Source organism: Brienomyrus brachyistius, chromosome 4 (assembly GCF_023856365.1).
Source record: "Brienomyrus brachyistius isolate T26 chromosome 4, BBRACH_0.4, whole genome shotgun sequence".
NCBI lineage: Eukaryota > Metazoa > Chordata > Actinopteri > Osteoglossiformes > Mormyridae > Brienomyrus > Brienomyrus brachyistius.
The window spans coordinates 15,877,809-15,900,669 of NC_064536.1; the positions used below are offsets into that span (position 1 = coordinate 15,877,809).

General features: G+C 43.5%; 2 protein-coding genes across 3 annotated transcripts; one reads left to right on the forward strand and one right to left on the reverse strand.

The window, feature by feature from the left end:
- Positions 1–341: 341 nt before the first annotated feature.
- Positions 342–1,989, forward strand: LOC125740702 (class E basic helix-loop-helix protein 22-like). Its single transcript, XM_049012225.1, has one exon. The coding sequence runs from the start codon at positions 809–811 to the stop codon at positions 1,505–1,507; it is 699 nt and encodes a 232-aa protein (XP_048868182.1). The 5' UTR covers positions 342–808; the 3' UTR covers positions 1,508–1,989.
- A 456-nt stretch (positions 1,990–2,445) lies between these two features.
- On the reverse strand, positions 2,446–22,709 carry LOC125740695 (cytochrome P450 7B1-like). 2 transcript variants are annotated; one of them, XM_049012210.1, is made up of 6 exons: positions 22,549–22,708; positions 14,263–14,399; positions 9,201–9,800; positions 8,423–8,629; positions 5,870–6,048; positions 2,446–5,736 (listed from the first exon to the last, which is right to left on the reverse strand). In XM_049012210.1, exons 1-6 carry the CDS (start codon positions 22,617–22,619, stop codon positions 5,443–5,445), a joined length of 1,488 nt encoding a protein of 495 aa, XP_048868167.1. In that variant the 5' UTR covers positions 22,620–22,708; the 3' UTR covers positions 2,446–5,442. The 2 variants fall into 2 exon arrangements, with proteins under 2 accessions (XP_048868167.1, XP_048868166.1); XM_049012209.1 differs by lacking the exons at positions 2,446–5,736; positions 5,870–6,048; positions 8,423–8,629; positions 9,201–9,800; positions 14,263–14,399 and adding exons at positions 16,917–17,669; positions 18,182–18,350; positions 18,456–19,532; positions 19,637–19,854 and having other exon boundaries at positions 22,549–22,709.
- Positions 22,710–22,861: the final 152 nt, after the last annotated feature.

Sequence of the window (22,861 nt, forward strand, 5' to 3'; positions counted from 1 at the left end):
CCCCCCCCCCACACACACACACACACACACACACACTGCTTTGTAATTATATCTCTGTGGGGACTCTCCATTCATTTCTGTGGGGAAACCTCTAATCCCCAACTTGACGATCCTAACCCTACCAAACCCTAACCTTAACCATAAGTAACCAAACCAAACATAGGGCATTTTCAGTTTTTTATTGTAGTCACAGATCTTTACGGGGACCCGAAAAATGATCCCGACAACCCCAAAAAATGGTTTTATAACATTGTGGGGCCATTTAGTCTGTACAATGTTTATTATATTATATTATAATATAAACAAAATCCACCCCCCACACACACGCACACAGACGGAGAGTTCATCGAGTAATCCTTTGAAGACATAAAATGTGAATGGCACTTTTTTTCTCAGCAAATCTATCGAAATGATAAGATCATAAGCAATTCGTGATATTAGCTGCGTTTATGCTGTATGTGCGGCTTTGTACCTCATAATGTACTCTATGGAGATCCTGCTGCAGGTAGGTAGGGGTAGCCATCGGTAAAATAGGATTAATTAAAAGGATAACCTGATTGGATGGCGAGCTGGGCGAATCTCACAGTAGTCTCCAGTCTTTGCAATCGCTTTAGAGATCTGGGTACGGGGCGAAAGACGCCAGTGCTGGACGTCCGCGCACGTTTGCGGTCGCACAGACGTCGTGATCATTTGGGGACTCTTACTATGGGTCTACAAAATCAGGTCCTGGTGGATTATGCTTTGGAGTACAAGCTTTAGATGCAAAAGGCCGTTTTTAGCAAAACCCTAAGCGCTCTGTGAAACAAAAATGTCTTTGCCAAATGTAATTACGGATCAAGCTTCCAGAGACTTCCAAGCAGAAGTTAAGACTTTAGGATACGGGGACTATGACTCCGCGCAACCAGGAGCATCACAGGAAAGTGGCGATGTTCCGGTTACGAGTGATCGGCCGACCGGAGTTTGCTGCGAAGAGAGTAGCCGCAGGCTGTGTACGATGGATAGTAGCGCGAGTGAGCAGAGCCTAGATGATGACAGCGATGGCAGGTATGACATGACGCCCGTGATGGATAAAAGGATGTGTGCATCCAGCATTAAAACTGAGCCGGGTAAAAAAATCAAGGAGCATAAGGTCCTCAGGCTGAACATCAACGCTCGGGAGAGAAGGAGGATGCACGACCTGAACGAGGCGCTGGACGAGCTGCGCTCGGTGATCCCGTACGCGCACAGCCCGTCCGTTCGCAAACTCTCCAAAATCGCCACTTTACTGCTGGCCAAAAATTACATATTGATGCAGGCTCAGGCGCTGGAAGAAATGAGACAATTGGTGGCATATTTCAACCAAGGACAAACCCTTTCTTCGGTGCATCTGTCTGCTGTTGTCGCACCAGCCCCAGGTGCCTGTCCAGCTTACCCCATCCCCGCCGGCGCCGCTGCTTCCTCCTGCCCCGACAAACTGGTTTTGTTCAACAGAGTCCCATTTAGCTTCTATAAGCAGGGCAAGTCTTAAATAATGCGCTCACAAAGTACCAGCCTCACTTTGTAAAAGCAGCAATTCCTGCTAAAACATTCATCGTTTTAAAGAGGGTTTAGCGGTAAAAGGTGCGGGAAACACCTTTAATCATTAATGTATTTTTTTCTCGTATCATATTTTGAAACTATTTTTAAGTGTGAATATTATTTTCAGTCTTCGTGGTGATTTTTTTGGTTTACTGGAGAAACTTGATAGATATAGGTAAAGAACGTCGTTTATTTAATTTGACGAGAAACGATGTTCATTTTAACTTCATTCGTGTAAACCAGTGTTTACCAACCCGGTTCTCCGGGATTCACAGACAGTCCACATTTTTTCTAACGTGACGTTTTGACTACATTGTCTGAACAAAGCTGTGATATGTTTATTATTAGACTTTATGTCATAGTGTGGTTGCATTGAGCTGTTTGTACAATGTTGGTGTGTTGAAAAGCCCTAATAAAATATTTTGAATACAATTCATTGTGCTGCTAATCTATCAGCTGTACTATAGTTTCATTATATACTGTGATAAATATTCAGTGGACACCATTCGCCAAGGTCAGGGCGTACGGTACGGTAACCGTACACCATACAGCAAAAACAGTTAACGGTGAAATTGATAACAGTTGTTTTAAGCGACAATACCAGATATAATAGATAGAAGTTTACAGAAAGAATGCAAATAAAAAATGAACCAAATTTGATATCTATGCTTGAAAGTGACCGTATTGTCGGTTTACACGTCTGACACATGCGTTTCTCTTTACAAACCGTAACTCTCTCTCTCGGAGTGACTCGTACCCCAAGCAAGTCGAGCGCTAAGTGTTTATACCGGATCTGCTGACCCATCTACAACGCTTTCACGGAACATTATTTTGAATAAAAATAGCTATTTTCTCCAGCTGTATTTCAATCATTAGAGACAATCTGTGTAACATTTCATTTCTATTTTATTTCAGCAGACTGCAACAACATTTTCCATTATAAAAATCATGTACATTAACCTCATATTATGACCCCAACACATTCTACAGTTGTGAACAATCTTAATTGTTTCTTAAACAATACAGACTCCCATTGATGTTTCCCCATTTGAGCGCCTGACTTGGAACCCAATGCTTTTCGAATTAGGGCCCATGTATAGACAGCTAAGGGAGTCTGTGTTAGCACTGTATGCTGTATATCACAGTGGGGATCCTATTCACAACAGAGGCTGATCTAATGATGTTTGATCCCATGCAAAAGTTGGTTGAAGGAATAGGATATGTCGATTGAATCCGTAAAGTCCAAGCATGTAATGACCGACAAACATGCATGTTCGACAGACATGTTCCAATTAAGATGGTCCCCCATCCACTCCCTGTTTAAATATCACAACAACAAAGACTAAATACATTCAAAATGGCATTATCACAAGTACAGCATTTTGAGGTTGATTTTAATTATTACTCTTGATCCAATTAATATTTCATACACATAGATTTTACAAAGGACAAGTATCTTCACAAATATGGCCGGTACGTGTTCTGTTTATTACTGACGAAGAAGAAACTGAGAGTAAACACCATTCTCTGAGATTTTTTCTGACAAAATATTGAGCTCTGAATAAACCAAGACTCATTGTCAGTGACGGCAAGCAAGCCTGCTACCATCCATCCATTTTCCAAACCGCTTATCCTACCCGGAAGCAATGGGCACGAGGCAGGGAACAACCCAGGATGGGGGGCCAGCCCATCGCAGAAGCCTAGGACAAGCGGTCTGGAAAATGGATGGATGGAAGCAGAACAGTTATGCATAAGAAGGTCTGTCCTTGATTTACAGATGTAGGTTTTCTGGACCGAGTTAGCGGATCAAATCATCGGCAATGTTTTTATTTTGTTCACCTTTTTTAAAGTTCGACCTCTCTTGCATAACTTGTTCTTTCTTTCGTGGAATCCGGTCTCTCTCGCGCAGTATATTGCACGAGAGAGAGAGAGACTACATCCCACGCAGTAACCCTCGCGCTGTAACTCATATTTCTCATGCGTGCAGTCCCGTTTCTTCAAGCAATTTTCGCTCAGGTTTTGTCCAGTTCGATGCCTCACAGTTGAAAGATATACAGTAGCAGTGAAGCAGAGCTACTTATATGTTTTACTTGCAGACACGCATTTCCAAGCTTTATTCTGCATGGCTAGTCAGCACGCAGCTGGCAGTTAACCGTAAAATAACATAAGGCTTTATAGGGTTGAATTTTCCCTGGGTGGAATTATTGCCGGAGAATCAATAGGTTCAATTTATGCACCTTTCCTGCCTCCTGGATAGCATTTAGTTTAACTAAGGAGCATTTAGGCTTTCACTAATTCAACTAGTAAACATTGTGAGCCTCACCAGTTGACTAGTAAAGCCAAAATACTCCAACTAGTCAACGACTGAGCATTTTGGCTTCTACTAGTTAACTAGTGCAGAAAATTATAGGCCACTAGGTAATGAAAAAGCGACTAGTAAGAGATCTTGTTCAACTAGTTTGACAAAATGGCCAAACTAGTCTGAGGAAAAGTCCAAGTAGTACTGACCAAACTAGTGGAGGAAACTGACGTCTGATATCAAGGATATCATGGATGTCAAATAAATGCTCAAACGTCTTTCCATAGTAAGCAGACCACTTGATTACTCTATAAGAGAGTTATTTAGACAGTATTTGTATAAGAATTATTCTGTCCCAAGCTTCTTCATCCATATAAGCGGTTGATCACTATATCCAGCATCGCTATAACTGGGTTCCACCGTATGTTTGTATTATGTGACTAACGCTTAAATGAATGCAAGCTCATTATACCGAGGAGAGTAATATAAGCAAACATCTTAGAAAGCGCTAACATTAGGCAACAATGTACAATAGGATGTCACATTATAGTCATATACACAATAGCCATTGTATGAAATCAAGTTCAATGTAAATACTGTTTAATACCAGAATTAGTTAGAACATGCACATGTACATGAATATTACAGTGAAATACAAGCATTGCATGTATGCATAACTGTACGCGTATATTAAAAATCTTCCTTTATAAGGCTTTTAAACAGGTCTATTGGTTACCATTTGAAAGACTTCCTTCAGGAAATTGAGTGAGAATGCAAAACAGTGACACGCTGGACAGCAGCATGAGGTAGGAATCTGGCGATTTTGTTTCCATGGTGATTTTTTGCCAGCTCCCCATTGGCTTAGCACATTCCCAACTACGAGCCGATCAACAAGCCACAACTTTATCTCTGTGACTCAAACTCCACCTGTCCAATTTTTATAATGAAAAGATATATTTCAATGTAAAAGTGAAATCTGCAGTAGAGCTATTGTACTATTTTTGTATTTTTCCCAGTGAAATTTACATTTAACACATTGGTAAAACTGTTGCAAATTGCTTAACCAATAGAATCACACCAATTAGAATGCACATGGTAATCAGTGAGGATTGTTAACACACCTCAGCACACAGTGCACAACAATGAAATGTGTCCTTGGCATTTAACCCATATGTGACGTTGTGACATAACAGGGGGCAGCTAATTTAGCGCCCGGGGAGCAGTGCTTGGGGGCGGTATCTTGCTCAGGGTACCTCAGGGGTGTCTTGCTGGTCGGGGATCCGAACCTGCAATCTTTCAATTATAAGTTTGCGTCCTTAAACATTCGGCCACCACTGCCCCTTATATATCTTATATATTTGGAAATTTCTTCTTGGAGCAAATCACTTTAAGTACCTTCCTTGAAGAACACAACAGCAACCTTAAGGTTGGCGGTCCACACCTTCAATTAACACACCACACGTTGGCCGCCTTCTGCAATCACAACTTCATATTTAAGGTAAACAGTGCAATTTGAGCCATTCGGCTTGTGGCAGTGTTACGAGCCAATAAGCAGCATAATTCTATGCAACTCAGCCTGGGTTAAATCAAACAGGTCGCGGCCGGTAGCGGAACCGGATGTCAGTGTTGGGGAGGAGGACACCCAGGCCTGCTCGACTGGGATCCGGGCCGGGCCGGGCCTGGTCCTCCATCACTTCCAAATCAAAGTACGTCAGCAGCAAGGCCAGAAACAGCTTCATCTCGTTCATGGCAAGGTATCTCCCGGGGCACTTGGAGGAACCGGACCCAAACGGCATGCAGAAGTATTTGAGCTTCTGGCCACTCTTATAAAATGTCTTCTTCTCCTGTCCATCCTCCACAAACCGGTCAAACCGGTATGCCTACGATCAGAAAAGCTTAACATCAGGTCCTCAGTTACGTATGGCCACATCATCACGCTACATTAACTAAGGGTGTGATCAAGAGGCTAGACTGTAGGACTGCTAGGAAGCGCTACGGAACGCGTCCTCTTACCTCAGGGTCCTCAAAGATCTCAGGGTCCATGTGCATGCTCTGGGGATAGAGGGCGATGACGTCACCGCGACGCACTGGTACGGAGTAACCCTGGGCCAGCTGGAGGATGAAGTCTTCCTGTGCCACTCGGATGTTCATGGAAGCGGCGGACAGTCGCAGGCTCTCTTGGATGGCACTGCCTGGGGGGGGGGGGGTGATGGAGGGCAGGGGCACTTTAAGCGCTTTCCCCATCAAAGTTCTGAAATCTGGTTCCTGGCTGAATAAGAACTTTTATAGCTCCTGGCCACTTTTGTGTGTCACTTTCCCGCCGCACAACAGGACCTGGAACCTTCATGCTAAATAAACATGGGAGAAGCAAAAAGCTCTTCACCCATAATTTCATACAAAACTATGCCGTCACCCAAAAACGATAATGGGCAAACAAGTCATTATTTAGTTACATTTATACTATAATGTAATACGGAGATGCAAGCAAAAAGGAGGCTCATTAACGTATTAAATGTGAATTAGATACAAAAAGAATTCCATATACTGAGTTTTTTGCTCCGCTACTTCTCTTTCATTTCCCTGCACATCCACATAAATTCTAATACTAATTCCAATTGTGGTCGATCAATAAGCAGTTTATCACTATAAGCCCAGTAGTTCTTGGTGAAGCAGAGGGACTAAGAAAAGAAGGTTTAGGAACTACCCCCTAAGAACTACAACCAAGTTCCTGCAGGGGCAAAGCTCCTTTTGAGTTGTAGGCAAGATTAGAGCGTAGTGAAGAAGAATCAAGAGGCCTTTGGTCTTCAGAGTGAAAACCTTTAAACTGAAGCAGATGAAACAGTTCTGCATCTAGGAAACAGGATCTTGCGCAACTGGGTTTTCTTCTAATAGATACATGATTCGATTAATTCTTCCAGTCTGAGAAACTGTTACTCAGCAAGTGACACGTCTGTCTTTGGAATCATTCAACCCCTCCTCCCCCACCAGTATTTCCAGACATTTTAGTCTCTGAGCGCCATCTCACCAGCAGAAGCCAAGGCCCCCATGATGCTGGCCTCTCATCTGCCCGAATATAAATACACAACAATTCCAAAACACAGTTATAAATAGGTGGCACTGTTGCCTCCCACCTCCAGGACTTCAGCTTCTAATCCTACCCATGCTGCTCTTGTTTTATTCTAATTTCCCCCCCAAGCCAAAGACATGCAGTGAGCTGAAGAGGCATCTCTGAGTGGCCCATTGTGTACGCGAGTGCGTCCTCCGATGGACCTGTATCCCATCTAGGGTGTTCCCTGGCCTTGTGATCTGCACAATCCTGTCCCGAAAAAGCGGTTGGAATTTGATGAATAGTTTACTTTTCAGTTATAATATAATCCCTATAATCTCTAATTAAAACCACACACACACACCTGAATTCCACGCAATACTACAGCGTCAGGCACTCTAGTTGTGGCACAGCGGAATTAACCATTGCCAGTTACCTGTAAAATTCAGCATTGCGCTTTATGGAAAAACATTTCACTGCTCTTTGAAAATACTAGCCTCCTATTTAATAATAGCTGCAGATGACTGCTCAGTGATTTGACAAATGGCTTTGAAAGACAGGTACTGGGGGCCAATGACTGAGCCCTTTGCCTGGCTGCTCCTCACACCACCGCTGACATTGGTGACAGGGCCATGAAGAGAATCAAAGACTCAGGCTAAGAACATCAGCTCATGCCTTCCCGGGCAGTTACGTATGTCTAAAGTAGCGTTTTCCAGTCCGGTCCTAAGTAAGCCACAGACAGCCCACGTTTTGCCGGGAGCTGGGATGGACCAAAAATGTGGACCGTGTTTGGGACCTTCAGGGCTGTGTTGGAAAAGGGCCCTAAAGCTTTTAATAGAAGATTGGAGAGTGGATGAGGTTCCCAAAGGATACCAGATATCTCCCCCTCCCCCCCTCCAACATACTGAATAGCAAAGCCAGGAAGATAGTATTTTGTTGTTTCTCCCATGAAAGTTCGAAAAAAAAGCAGATGGTGGCAACAGTCCCACAGCGGACTTCAGTCATGTGACAACGGCTCACTGTTGGAGAGACTTGGGGGTCCGCTCGCGGCGAAAATTCCTGTAAATAAGTCAACGAAAGTTCCCCTGTTTCCCAGTCATCTCAAAACACCAAAAAAAACCCCATCAATATAAAATTAACTGCCTCCCTTATTGCGACTGCAGGCTGACTGGAATCTGTCCAAAATACTTCAGATAAGGACTTCCAGATTGTGGGTTTCACATTTCATTGTAGTTCTGTAGTGAAAACCTAAATCAGTCAAATCCTTTGTCGTCTTACAATGAACAGATACATCAAAGGGATACATAGAAAACAGGCCAATGTACAAGATTTTCTCATTTTTCCCTGCGGAAATGAGAGCGTAGCCAGTCCTGCAACATTATACACTGGCAACACGGCCATGGCAATGACTCAGTGCTCTCATGCCATGCAAAGAGGCAGGAAGTCCAGAGAGAATGTTAGACACATGTACAGGGTAACGTTAATTTTAGTTGCCGCTGGCCAGATGGAGAAACACTCACCCATGTAAACCAGCCCGTCGATCTTCTCCTGGGTGAACGCCAACGGCAGATCTGCGTCTGCTCCCTGCTCGAACGGCCCCAGGACGCGGCGGACCTCGGTCCGGACGGCGGTCAGGGCTTCGGGGTGGGTGACCAGGTGGTATAATGCCCAGAAGGTGGCCGGGATGGTGTTCCCCACAGACGCCCAAAGGATGGCAAAGTGATGGCCTGAAAGGATGTTAGGGCTGCTTAATATTGCGATTTGCGCATCCTTACGTTAATGACGTTCTATTAGCCGAGCATGCTACATGCTACTGTGTAGCTGTGCATACTGTGTCATGGAAGCAACATTGTGGATAAACAACGTAAAAATATGTCGGTGGTGTGGCGTCACAAAAAATCTCAGTATTACCAAACTCAAGTTTGTAAACGGTTTGAGCAAGTAAACGGCCATATAGTAGCCAGCGTCCGCACAGATCGGTTCGTCTGCAATCTGTAATCACACCGCTTTTGTCTGCACCGATTTGTCTGTCAACATAATCCGCGGCAAAACCACCAACTTATTTGACACAACATTAGTAGAGAATAAAAGATGCTTGAAATACCTTTTACCATGAATAGTATAGGTAAATTTCTTCTTTTCCGTTTTATTTATATTTGCGCAACATTAGGCGCAAATATTTCAGATAATCACAACGTGATATAGGGCAGCTCTAAAGGATATGATCGTCCTCATTACGGTGACTGGGTTTCAGGTAACCAGCCATGTCCCATAATTCCTTGCGTCCCTTTCTCTTACCAGCTTTGTCCGCATCCTCCAGTGCATGGTACTGCTCAAATAACTCAGCCCGGTGTTGGATGAAGCGGGATGGACCCACCCACGTGGCCAGGTTATGGGGCATCAGGACGGCTTTCAGCTCCCTACGTACGGATTTAGTGGATCCCAGGAACGAGATAGGGATCCCGGCAACCAGCATGGGGAGCGCGGCGTCGAAGCTCTCAAACTGTTCCCTCAGGGTCCTAATGCTCCCGTGCCGCATGCCCTGGGGGGACTTTCCGTAGAGCGTCATGAAGGTGACCTCGAACATGACTCTACAGCAGAAGCGGTATAGCTCGTCGGCGCTCCACTCGCCGGCCAGGCCCAGGTAGTCCTGCCGGAGCACCAGCAGCAGGTTCCTCACCATGGTCTCGCTCAGCAGATTCAGGTTCTCGCCTTTCAGGAAATTGTAGGACTTCTGGATGTGGTTGGTCAGCTCCGGGAAGCGGGGGCTCCTGACACGCGGGAAGTCGAAGATCACTGGAGGCACCTTGTCTGAGAATTCGTGGAAGGTGAGGTGCTTGCCGTGCTTGATGACGGAGGGGTATAACACTGGGTCCATAACAAATGTGATGTATTTGCCTGAAATACACACAGAAGACGTCAGACCATAATCATCAATATCCTCAAATTGCCCAATAACGTATAACACCCCACCACGGCCCCGTGACTTCACAGTTCAGCAAGGTCACCTCACATCCCCTCCTATTGTCATTACGCTTTTATTTTTGGCGGACTCCTAAATCGACTGAGCGTCTGATGACCTCCCTACAGCAATACGGATTCTCCCTTCAGACCATCTGCCTTTTAATCACAGTAAATCATAGTTGGAATCTGCCAGCCGCACCGTTGTCGTAAATGCCGATTAGAAATCGCACGGCTCCCAGGGGGCGTTTCGCGTGTTAATGAGCCAAGGTGGCAGAGAGGTTCCCGTGAAGCACCGCAGAGAGTCATTAAAGGAGATTAAAGGTCGTGCAGGAGCAGAACCCGGAAGAGCTCACAGGAAGCAGCTTGTGTCTTTGGGTTTCGTCTTCTGTGAGGGGACTGTATATGCAAGCGGGATTCAAGAAGGACGGAACACTTTTACTTATTTATTTAGCAAATGCTTTTATCCAAAGCAACATTTTCTTTTTGAGACAGCAGTGCCAGCCAGTTCTGGAGTAGCTGGAGGTTATGGGCCTGTGTCACGGACCCAGGAGTAAAATCACTCCACCAACCCAGCGATCGACACATTACAAGCACATCACGCTAACCTGCTGAGCCACGCAAACTGACACGCAGCTGGAGGATGTGGGTGTCGATCCTGTCCATCGCAGGCCAAGTGAGAACTCTACCATTTGAGCTAATTCACCTACACCGGTGGACAGCGTCCCCAGAGCTGTACAGCAGTGTCTCCCAATCTGGTCCTTGGGGAGCCAGAGAAAGACCGCGGGTCCCCGAGAACCGGATTGGGAAACGCTGCTGAAGAGCACTGCAGTCCCGTACTTTCCTAAGCTTCCTCTGGCAGTGAAGGTGAATCATGTCCAGATGGAATACTGATGAATATCAAATATTAATCCCACTGGCGAGTGGGTGCACAGAGCTTGGAAACCAAATCAGCTGGCCACGTGATGAACGGTGATGATTATCGTTAGTGCCGAGTAGCACCGAGGTCCCCAGAGCTCCTGATAATGATCAAAGGAGTGACATATTGTCACAGGCTCCACCCACCACTCAGGCTGTATTCCATCGTGGAGATTTACTGCATGCATTATGGCTACAAGATTCTGGGTAAAACACGACCTGCGATTTTTTTTCCCCCTTTTCCACTCAATCGAGACTGCAATTTTCTTTCATGATTCTTGAGCAATATATTTTTCTTATTGTTTATAAATAATTTTTAAGGGATGCAACAACTAAATCGATAACATTGATCGTACGTAAAAAAATAGCTGACTATAAATTTTTGTCATCGATTGGTTGCATCTTTTTAGCGGTCCGCGTGCAGTACTGCACGTATACCCTACATTTGACCGATGTGGTCGGCACAACCGTCCAGCAGTAATATTCCACCAGACCAGCAGAGGGCAGATGTTTTGCAACAACACCTGTGGAAGTAAAATTGGACATTGGTAGCCCGGGAGGTTGTCATATTGGGTCTGTTATGTCTTAGGCCTTAGGCAAGAAGAGATTGCTTTGAATACTGTGTGACCTCGCTTCGTGATAGCTGCCTGCAGTAAGTTCCGCAGACCCCGGGGCAAGCCGCTACGAGCTGTGACACCGCTCAAACCAGGGAGCTGGGTGTTAGTTGACGACCTGAGGAGGAAGAGATGGAACACGCCGAGATGGAGGGGACCACACAAGGTCTTGATGGTGACCCCTCATGCAGTGAAAGTGGAGGGAATCAACGCCTGGGTCTATCAAGTCCACTGCAGACGCGTGTCCAACCCTGGTGGTTCTTTCGAGATTGGCCCTTCTTGTGACAGTTGTATGTGGGATTGATGCTATTTGTGGTGGAGAACTGCTTATTCCAGTTGTGTCACCCGCTGTACTCCAACAGAGCCAAGCCCACGACAGGTTTTGGACCGAGGGAAAAGGGAGGTGATGGATGCCAGTGCCGATGCTAATGCTGTGGAGATTTTGGCCCGAGCAGTGACTGCTGAGCAATGGTTTGGGGTTTATTCCATCCCTTGGGGTGGCAGACCTTCAGACAGAGGTGGCTGCCCTGCAGACTGCAGTTGAAAAGGTGACCAAACGCTTGACATCATGAAGGCCGTCTCGGGTGAATTGCCAGCGGTTAGGCAGGTAGCCCTGCAAAACCGTATGGCATTGGATCTCCTGTTGGCTGAAAAAGGTGGAGTTTGTGCTATCGTGGGGAGAGAATGTTGCACGTACATCCCTGATTCCACTCAGGCTGTGCAGGATCTAGAGGATGTGGTGCACAAGCAGATGTCTGCTATACATGAGGAGCATGGCCTGTTTGAGTACAGCTGGGACTATTGGTTCTCCTCACTGATTCCGAGTTCATCTGGGGTGTTCAGACCTTAGTTTTTCGTGTTTCGATCTTGCTTGTAGTGTTGCTACTAATCTTCTTGCTGTTTAGGTGTTGTTCTTGTATTCTGTCTTTCCAGGCAAATTCTGTTATGTTCCTATTTGCTCCCCCTCTTCCCTACGCGGATGATCCTCTTCTTCACACCTGGCTCTACGACCCTCAGCCCCAGGTTGTCATCAATGTGACCAGCAATGCCAACACCGCTGGTTCCATCCAGCCGCCACCAGCCCGCTTCGACCCACCACGCATTTGTCCGGAATTTTACTACGCTGCGGACTCTGTTTATGAACTGTGCGGATCTCGCATTTTCAAAAGGGGGGAATGTGGAAGTAAAATTGGACATTGGTTGGCATATTGGGTCTGTTATGTCTTAGGCAAGAAGAGATTGTTTTGAATACTGTGTGACCTCACTTCGTGATAGCTGCCTGCAGTAAGTTCCGCAGACCCCGAGGCAAGCTCGGACCTTGGAGAGGCAGACAGTGGAACAAAAGGGGGGGAGAAACCACCTGCAGGAAGAGATTCCAAGCTGCCCCAAGTGGTGCACAGCGAGTTATAGCTTTATAAAATAGTTGTGGCAGACAATATATAGCAAGCTATGCGGTAGTGCAAATGTACAAGTAATTATGTTAATCATATTAATCATATGTTAACCATGTATTTGCAGTGATTCAATGACAATATGTCAATACGTTAATCATTAATCAAAGGACAACCAAGTATTTACAGTGATTCAATCTCATGTAATCAATATCTATATTCATATCTCAAGTAGGAGCCTAGCAGTCGAGACATGTTCTGGTAAACTGAGCAAAATGGGTGGATTTTACCTTGCCACCAAGGTAAACCAATAGAGCAAGAGAAGTGCATTTGTTATACGTTTGAGCTCGGTTTGTTGGTGTTTCGTGACCAATCAGGATTTAGACACCCTTATTGGGAATTGGGAGTTATGGTTTATCAACTGGTTGCTCTGTGAGCTCCGGGTGACTTGGTACCAAGTGCCAGAGTGTGACAGGAGTGCTTTGCTGAGTTGCTACAATAAAAGAGATTTCCTTTACCTCAAACTGAGAGGTCCGACTTTTATCCTAAATGTTATATTTAAAATTTTTCTACCACACACCAATACAACCAGTGTGGAGAAATGGGCAAATTTTTATTAACAGATTTTAATCCGCTATTAGGCTTAATTGGATTATGGTAATATAGTACAATACCAGCAGTTACATTTTATTAAATTAATGATTTGCACAGTTCTTTAAACCCAGCGTTTTGGCCCAACTTATTGATTAGTTGATTGCCTGCTCACATAATTAATCGATTGTCATTATGCTATTATTATTTTACATTACATATTGCCTTCATGAAGATGGAGCATACAATATAATGTATCATAACATATTGGTATCAGCAGATATTTGTTATAAATAAATAAAATTGAGATAGGGGCATCAATCCAATGTGTCAGTCTTGGCCAATATTGCAGGCCGATATTTAAATGCAATCAATATTCGAAGTTAGCAGCATCAAAGCTAACTACACAACAGCTGAAATAATGGAGATGACTGCATTAGACAATCAGCGATTTTCCATAATGGAGTATGAGGGATTTCGTTGGCTCATTCACCACTTAAGGCCTGTAAGATGCCTTAAAAGAACCAACCCGCAACATGTCTACAACTCATTAAATCTGGCCCACAGATTGAGATTTTGTTTTCCACAGAATAAAAAAATTATGCAACATCATTCAATTAAAACCTGCTGGCAGCCTTTCTCCCAGTCCCTCCTTCCTCTCACATAGTATAACGCAGTCCTGTCGTTTATTGATACAGCTTGTGGAGAAAAATGAGCCTTTGGTTTGATGCAATGGATCTCCCCGCTAATGCAAACATGGCAGAACGGGTGTCATGCAAGAATGAGATACCGCAAGGGCATGAATCGAGATCACGATTCAGAAGCGATCAATCACACAGACTTAGCACGCAGGTACTGCAGGAACACTGGACAACACTAACCCACCAGCAATAAGGACAGTGAAAACATCTCCATGCTTGTTCCTGTGTGCAGTCAGGAACCGGTGGGCATCTCGACCAAACTCCAGGGCCTTCCCCACATAGGGAATCCATCCTTTAATTAGTGGGGGCTCGCCTTCCTTCCTGTAAATAAAACAAAAAATATTGTCAAACATCGAACAGAAGAGAACTGAACAGAACTTATTGATCCTCATGGCGAAAAGGTGTCAGCAGGTTTGGGGGGGGGGATCAGCTAGTACGGACATCCCTGGAGATGAGGGTTTAGGGCCCATGCTCAGGGGCCCAATGGTAGCATACAGTATGTCAGCTGGCCCCTGATTTGCAGCCAGCGACCTTCCAATCACAGGCACAGAGTCCTAACCTGCTGAGCAAGACCCACCACCCACATGACGTATCAAAAGACAGCAATAATTAAAAGACCCTGAGTAAATCTACACCACCAACATCCAGTTCAGTTTGCTCCTACTTTCTGATTAAGTTCTATTGCAACCTTACGGCGTCCAACTTTTATTTTCACACTGTCACAAAGGCCAGGAGAGACAGTGGACACAGCTAATCGACATGGCGACCGGCCCAGTCTCCCAATCCCCCAGTTCTCAGAGGAAACGTCAAGCCCCTAGATAACACTAGTGGAAGAAGGCATACAATCTCCCACAATATTACAGTCAGCTTCACCTCACTCAACAAATGATTCTTTTAAGAGAACACAGTGGGGTGTTGTTCTGTACAAAAATGTAATATGATTCTCACTTATCCTCAGGCCCCTGTTTGTGTCTGGCTGCTGCAGAAGAGTCAGGCCTGAAGGATGTCTCATTAAACAGTTACTACAGGGTCACATTCCCACAAGGAGGCAACAATAAATCTCTCCAGCATTACAGCCCACCCCCCCACAAAACTGAAAACGCTACATCTGGACAGAGGGGGGAGATTGTAGTTTCCATTCCTGCACATCCTCAGCTCCCAAGTGATATGGGAGAAGATGATCATGAAATAAAACACCACATCAGCGCTGAGGCGGTAGGTGACATGTGGGAAATTGTAAATAAGAGCTCCTTTGTCAAGCCTGTCTCTTGTAGATGTAACTCGGCTCAGTTTCACGTCAATGTGACATTTTGACCGTTTTCGCATACTTTTTATATTCAGCTCTGAGAAACAGCCTTCCTCTCATGTCAGCCCAAACCCTATTTAAGATCTTAAAATGCTCTCTTCTCTCTCTTTGCACTGATCTTTATTTGTCTGAAATAATCAGCTATTGCGATAACAGTAGGATCCAAAAGAAAAGATTGGCTAATAAATGAGCCAGAACAATATCAGAAATTTGTCTAATGGACGTAATTCAAGTATTTCCTCTGTTCTCAAACCCTGGGAACCCTATGAGCGCAGCAAAAGAACTCCGGCCAAAAGAACTCCGGTCAAAAGAACTCCGGTCAAAAGAACTTCTCGAGTTTCTCAAACTAGACCTGATCATTTGTCGTATTCGTTTACGCCTTACGTCTCCGATGTTGTGGGTTCGCTGAAACAGGTTTGAATTCAGCACAGGTTGGCTGAAACCAAATCTTGGTCCTGGGCCTGAACTATTCATTTCTAGAATTCATTTATCTTCAAATAAGATGATGGTTTATTTCTGATGAGACAAAGAAAACACTATTGTGAGCGTTTCCTCTGGGCATGTCTAGAGGGCTAATGGTTCAATCCCGTGACTGGCAGAGTAACCATATTGCTGTTGGGCCGTTAAACGAGGCCCTTAACCCCAAATGCACCATGGACACTGGCTGGCCCTGCTCTCCGATCCTCACTTGCCTGTCGCTTTAGACAAAACATCTGCTAAACAAATAAATGTAGAAAGGTGTGGAGGAAATCTTAGCACACCCAGGTCAGGTCTGAAACAAGTTCTACCAGAAAGACGTCAGTTTTTATTCTTGTGCTGTTGTTGTACTCAGCTGCGCTAACTTGTTGCCAAGATGATCATTCTCTGCTTTTTTAAATAGTCCCTATAGGCAGGCGCATGTGAATGGCTCCTCTGAGGCTATATAAATACAAACAAGATGAACTAGCACGCAGGCCTGATATCAGCTGCTCTGCAAACACTGAACAAAGGGTGCCAAGACGGCTACGCAGTGTTATTCGAAATATCAGCGCTTTTCTTTATCAAAAGCAGTTCACTCCTTCACCCCCATTTCACATGTTGTTATCTCAGGCAAACAGAAGAATAGAAGGATTTCCTATTAACACCCAACTTCTTACAGGAACATGTGCCCCTAAGGGGGTGTGGCCTGCTGTCCTACTTCAGTCCATAGCTACCGAACTGTCGGAAGCACAGATTGCCCAAAGGGGCCCAAGACATCAGCGCAAATCGCATTTCACTGCACTAACAGTAAATGACACAAAAACTGTTAAATCTACAAAAAAAAGAAGTTAATATCACACAATGATGTTATATATAAATAGACTATTTCCTGTATCTTTTACATGTAATAATTGCTTATTGTGGATTCATAAATTGTAAAATTAACAGGGAAATATCAAACAAAAAACTAATTTAAACTGGTAGAACAACGTCAAAACTGTGCATATTAAATGGAGTTGCTCTGTATATTATATATACATACATGCTGTATTTTATGTTTTAATGTAAAATTTTAGTCATAAACCTAATTAACAAACTAATTACTGCTATTCCTATAGCTAAACATGCAAAAATGCATCTTGAGAAAAGACGAGAGAAATATCACTTTTGGGAAATTTATTTTGCAGCCAATAAAGCAAATGACAACAGTTGGATGCATTTTTCCAACTAACATAATATGCAAGGCGCACATCAACTACACAATTGAATCAAAAGCTATAAAGCTGTTGAACATTCCTTCAAGCAAGAGCCATGTTCATGAAAAAAGCATTTGCTAGACACTCTACCAGGAAAAGTTAAATAGTTAAGATTTTAAAACAAAAATTACATTGTGCCAAAATTATCATAATCACCATGCAATGCAACACGCACCCTGCGGTCACCACAACCATGGCCTTGGTCAAAAAACACATCAGGAAAACCACCTGTGGTGAAACAAACCTATACAGGTGGTCTAGAAACACTGCAGTAGCAGCATGGTTAAAAAAACAAACAAAACTGGAACATTCCTTCAAAGCAAGAACATCTTCATGAATCATTCATGAACTGGCTTCATGCATTCGACCAGAAAAAGTTTTACTTTGTTAAATCCACAATGTGTACTTAAACCTAACAGTCCACAGAGAGTCAATACTTAGGCTTAGCGCCACTCGTGGTCGGCGAGATCCTGAATCAGGGTGAGGACTCGAGGGTTCGCACTGAGATGATGCTTCCAGTTTTTGTTCTCTACTTTGGTTCCTTTTTCTGGGTTCATGCAGAAGAAACACCTGTAGAATAAAAACATAAAAGTATATTAAGCGTTTTGTAATTGATCAGTTAAAATACAAGTACAAAGTAAGTAAATAAAAATTAAGTATATACGTGTATATATACACAGTCATGGCCAAACTACAAACAACAATTGGTTTCACCACGTTCAAGACAAAATATAACCAAAATGCTGTGGGGAAGTGAACAATGCATGGTCAAAAGTATTGGCACCCTTCACGAGTATCTTTTGCAGTGATAAATCACACTTTTGCATTTTAAAATCCAAAGCAAAAGGTTATAGGTAGTCAGACGTCAGCTGACCCTTGGTCTAGCCCTGAGTCTCGGCCAGGCTTGGACCCGGATTCAGACTTATTTTATAAAAAAAAAAAAAAAAAAAAAAAAAAAAACACTCTGAATCTGGGTCCAAACCGAACCGAGACTCAGTGCCAGACCTGAACTCCAACCACATCAGAGCCAGATTCCAGAGTCTCAGTTATCAGTCCAGAAATAAGAAGCCTTATTTGCTCACCTCTGAAGAAACTCCAGAGTGGAAGCCAGCTCAGATGGATAATGGATGTTAAAATTGTAGTAGCTCCCGAACATGAGGCACAGTGCAGAAACGAAGGAGGATATGTTTGTGCTGACGAGGTTCCGATCAATACTCAGCATGTATCTTCTTGAGGAATAGCAGGACTGTCCTGTGAACAAATAATTTAACAGGTTATATTAATAAGCACAGCAGTCACATGACATTCTATAAAAAGTGCAATAAAAAAAAAAAGAGAGCTATGAAACAGACTTACCACACACAATAATAGTGGGTGTCAGAGGCACTTGCTCCAGTTGTACCTCATCTGCCAGACATGTATCTTCAACATGGAAAAGCATGTACTCCTCCTTCTCATCAAAGTAGCTGAGCAGAAGCAGGACCATCTCTTTCACATCATCTGAGCAGCCACTCTGCGGTCCCCGTATCCTCTGAAGCCTTGCATAAGTCTGAAGGAACGTCTTGCTTTTGCTGACAGCAACTGTGGTCATGTACTCCAGAAGCCTTTTCCCCTTCAAGTCCAAACTTCGTGTGAATGTCTCTTTGAGGTCAATCCCAGTAAGTTCCTTGAAGTGGACCGACATGCCAAGTTCATCAAACCAAAATGGCCACTCCTCTCTAAGGCATTTGATACTTTTCCCCTGATTGACATGTTGACGCTGTGTGTAATAAGTGGACTTCATTAGACTTTTTACCTCTTCTGGATTGGCATCAGCTTGTTGGAACATCACCTTGAGTTTCTCCATCTTTTGCTGTTGGCTCTCTGGAGTTTCTTCAAGAGGCAGAAATTCTACATTCCATTTAAGGCACCCATATGTATCCTGCATTGCTGCTCTTTCTTCTAATGGGATCTCGTCTGTGTGGTCTGAGTCAGTCTGATGTTTTCTTTTTCTTATTTTGGGTGTTGAAGTGCGCCTTACATTTTCAATTCTGTTCTGCAACTGTTTGACAAGGGAAAGGTAGCCTGCACCAACAATATCACCCGCTATGACATCTTGCAGAGAATTGGGATATTTTGCTACCATTTTTTTTGCAACGTCAATTGAATGTTTTCTACCTACATGAGGGCATTTTTCCATCATCTCAGTCACAACAATCCGGACCATTTGCCTCCTCAGTTTTGGCCGAGGCCTTTTCCCCCTCTCAAGAAAATGCATAACTTCTGCAGGAAGTTTACTCCATGGAATTTCGAAGTTGTCATCCCAATGTATGTCACGTCCTGGGCTGCTGGAAGAGGTTGATGATAGACTTTGGGGTGAAACAGAGAGCAATGACAGCGACTGGGTGGGTGAGGCTTCCACAGATGATAGCGAGCTGTTCTCTGGAGTTTGGTCTTTTAAATTGCAAAAAAAAAATACAATTATGATTCACACTGTATGTCTGTCCATGACCATCTCTACTTTTGATTTTGAATAGTTGTCTGTTGTTTTTACTTACATTTCTGTTTCCAAGCAGAAAGAAGCTTTCTCGCTTGTACAGGTCTTAATGCTGTCATCAAATCTGCCTCCGTTACGAAGCGTAGATCATCACTTGTCTCAACTCCGATGGACTGCAAGTGCTCTTCCAGGATGTTTTTGTTCACTGCTTGAAATTCTGGTAGGACTTCCGTAATGGCGACATCTAGGAAGGTTCGCCCTGAGTCACTCATATTTGCACTGAAGAAGAAATGCCACCACCAAACAAATTAGAAAATCACATAGAGTTCATACACTCATACACAAAAATTAAGGAAAAGAGAAGCAACTGGAACCAACTGGAATCCAGGCTCTGAAACGTGGATTTTGTGGTCGTTGTTTCGAGTCAGTTATGTTGGATATTTGGGTAAAATCATACCTTAAGTTACGCTATCAGGAAAAATAGCACCAATTTGGACTTTTCAGGAGATTATTACTCGTCACTGGGGCTGTACCCTCACAGGTCTGCCAGTTGTACCATGGCTAAAGGTAAATGTACCTTTCAGTTTAATGTAAGGTACAGATATGGACTCTGAGGAACATTTCTGTACCACTGAGGGTACATTAATGTTGTTTGTACCTGAGGAACAAAACTGTACCAGGGCTGTAGGCCTGCAGGCTGTAGGCCTACCCTTTATTATGTGTAACTGTACAGTTTCTGTTGGCATTTATTACAAACATCTATGATGATGAGCCTTGTGTTCTAAAAAGTGAGGCATGGTTAGATCGTGTTAACTAGAAAAGACAAACTGCTTTGCTTAGAAGCGGCTACTCCATAAAGCAAGTGCAGACAGTTGGTCAGATGACTTTAAAAGTTTGTATAAAATGCTATCAAGACACCCATTTCAAGGTGACATATCATGGTCCATGGTCCACTGGTCTTTTGGTATGTTGTACAGATCCCTGTCAAGTATCTGCTTTTAATTTAGATAAATGTTTGTTTTTCAGCATGTCTATAGTGCAATATATGTACATAGCAGATATTTTGTACATCCCAGTATTTGATATAGGTAGTTCTATATCTAATCTCTTTCATCTCTTTTTGTATACAGTTTTTATCTACATTTCCATAGTTGCAGTAAGCATTTCACTGCAGGTTGTACTATGTATGATGATGCATGTCACAAATAAAATTTGAATTTGATTTGAAGCTGAATGTTTTGCCACTCGGTCCATCTGAGAGAGCATGTCCTGGGGCCTGTAATACGAAGTGGGGTTACTGGCTTATCGGGGTAACTTGACGGATTTAAGGTGGTCCGGGCAAAATATAAGCAAACGAATATGAAGTCCGTTTAAACTGCGGCACCTTAAATCCAACAAGTTACCCCGATAAGCCAGTGACGCCGCTTCGTAGTACAGGCCACTGGTGGGAAAGTAGCATCAATGCTTACCCTCTAATGCACATCATCTGCAGGTATTCGGTAAAGTCGTGACTCAGTGATTCTACGCCACCCACTCGCTTAGCTCCCCACGAGAAAAGCACTCACTAACCCATCATTAACACAAGCACAGCACCTGAACTCATAAAAGTTTTATAAAGGAAGCGAGACGTTGGCTACTTAAGGGCAGTAACTACAAAAAGCTTTATACCGGTAATGTGATTGAATGCCAGCCAGTTCCTGTTTACCATAACGGTTTGCAAACAAGTGACTTAATGCCCATTTCTGATCCACAGTTTCTTAAGCAAATATTTATCCATGTCCTTGATGACAAAAAGTTCATCATTAGGCACAATACCCACTATTCATTAATAACTGATGCGTTAGTGACCATAACCTTATGTTCTCATCCTAAAAGTATGACTCTTGGGAAGAATTAGATTCCCATCCTAGCAGATGGGAGCTGAATCCATATGCCACGACTCTTTGACCAATTTGCAGAAGACAGAGCTACCAAACACAACACAAAACCTATGTTCAGACCCATGTCCCAGCCAGGAAGTTATAAGATCGAACGCCGAAGGCTGGTCGGGGAATTGATGGATGTTGTTCTTTGTAAGAATGGATCCAATTAAAGTATTGAAACCGCATGTACACCTACCTCTCTGCAGAACATTTCCATGCGTCACACAGACCAGATTACTCAGATTTGGTATGATTTCAGCTGTTTCAGTTTCAGTCGTTTTATGTTTTCGTTGTGATTTCAAACACACCTACGTTTTCCTCTCCCTCCAAACACCGGTGCTTTTCTAAAAAAACGATTCTACATGATTTCAAAGTGCTACGTTACGCATTGTGAAGACATATGCGTTTATTGTATTCAACATTCCAATAAGTTAGAAATAGTTCGTGTGATCGTCTCATGCCCTGGAGCTACGCGTTATTCAGCTCCTCCAGCATGCGAGGTTGAATTGCTTAATTCGTACAATTTCTACAGCATTAGGCAGCAAAAAGACCATCTGTTACAATTATGGATTCGGGTTGGCGCATTAAAAACTCACCACCTAACATCACAAACTTCACATTTCCACTATATACTGAAACAAGATATCAAATACCGAAAGTCTGAGCGTCATTTTAAAAACTTAAAATATTTTGTTTTGTTATGAGTTTGTCATGTTTCGTAGGATAAACACCATCTCCGTCATTGACTCACTGATCTCCCTGATATATGTAAATTTACGGTTTTTGCAAAAAAAAAAAAAAAAAAAAAAACATTAGCCCAGAATTAACAATTCAAAGTGAAATATACAGACAAAATTCTTATCTTAGTAGCGATGCACATTATCTTTAACACTTTAACCGATTAGCAGCATGATCGCGTGAAACAGCAGTACTGAAACATTGATTTGCCGCACTGTTAACGTGATCAGATTTACCAAGCACACGTGCACATGTATTTCCACTGATCCAGTCTCTAGATTTATTCTGACTGACAGGTACTGAGACAACTTACCTTTTTCTCCCATAAAAATAAGTGAGCGAGATGAAGACGACCAACATACCAAGATCGGCGTCTTTTCTCATTCTGGATTAGGGTCAGTGTCTGAGCTTTAAAAAGCTGCAGGAAAAGTCTGGTCCGCTGGCGGATCACGTGACTATCGTAAACACTGCCGGTGTTATGCCGAAAAAGGCATCCCTGCCGTAGAATGCATGCCTGTCTCGGGAGCGCGCACCGCTGAAAACAGCGAAACGAAAGCTCTTTTTTGTAATGCGTAGAAATGATCGTTCCTGTTTACTTAAACTCATAAAACGCACGTAACGCATCA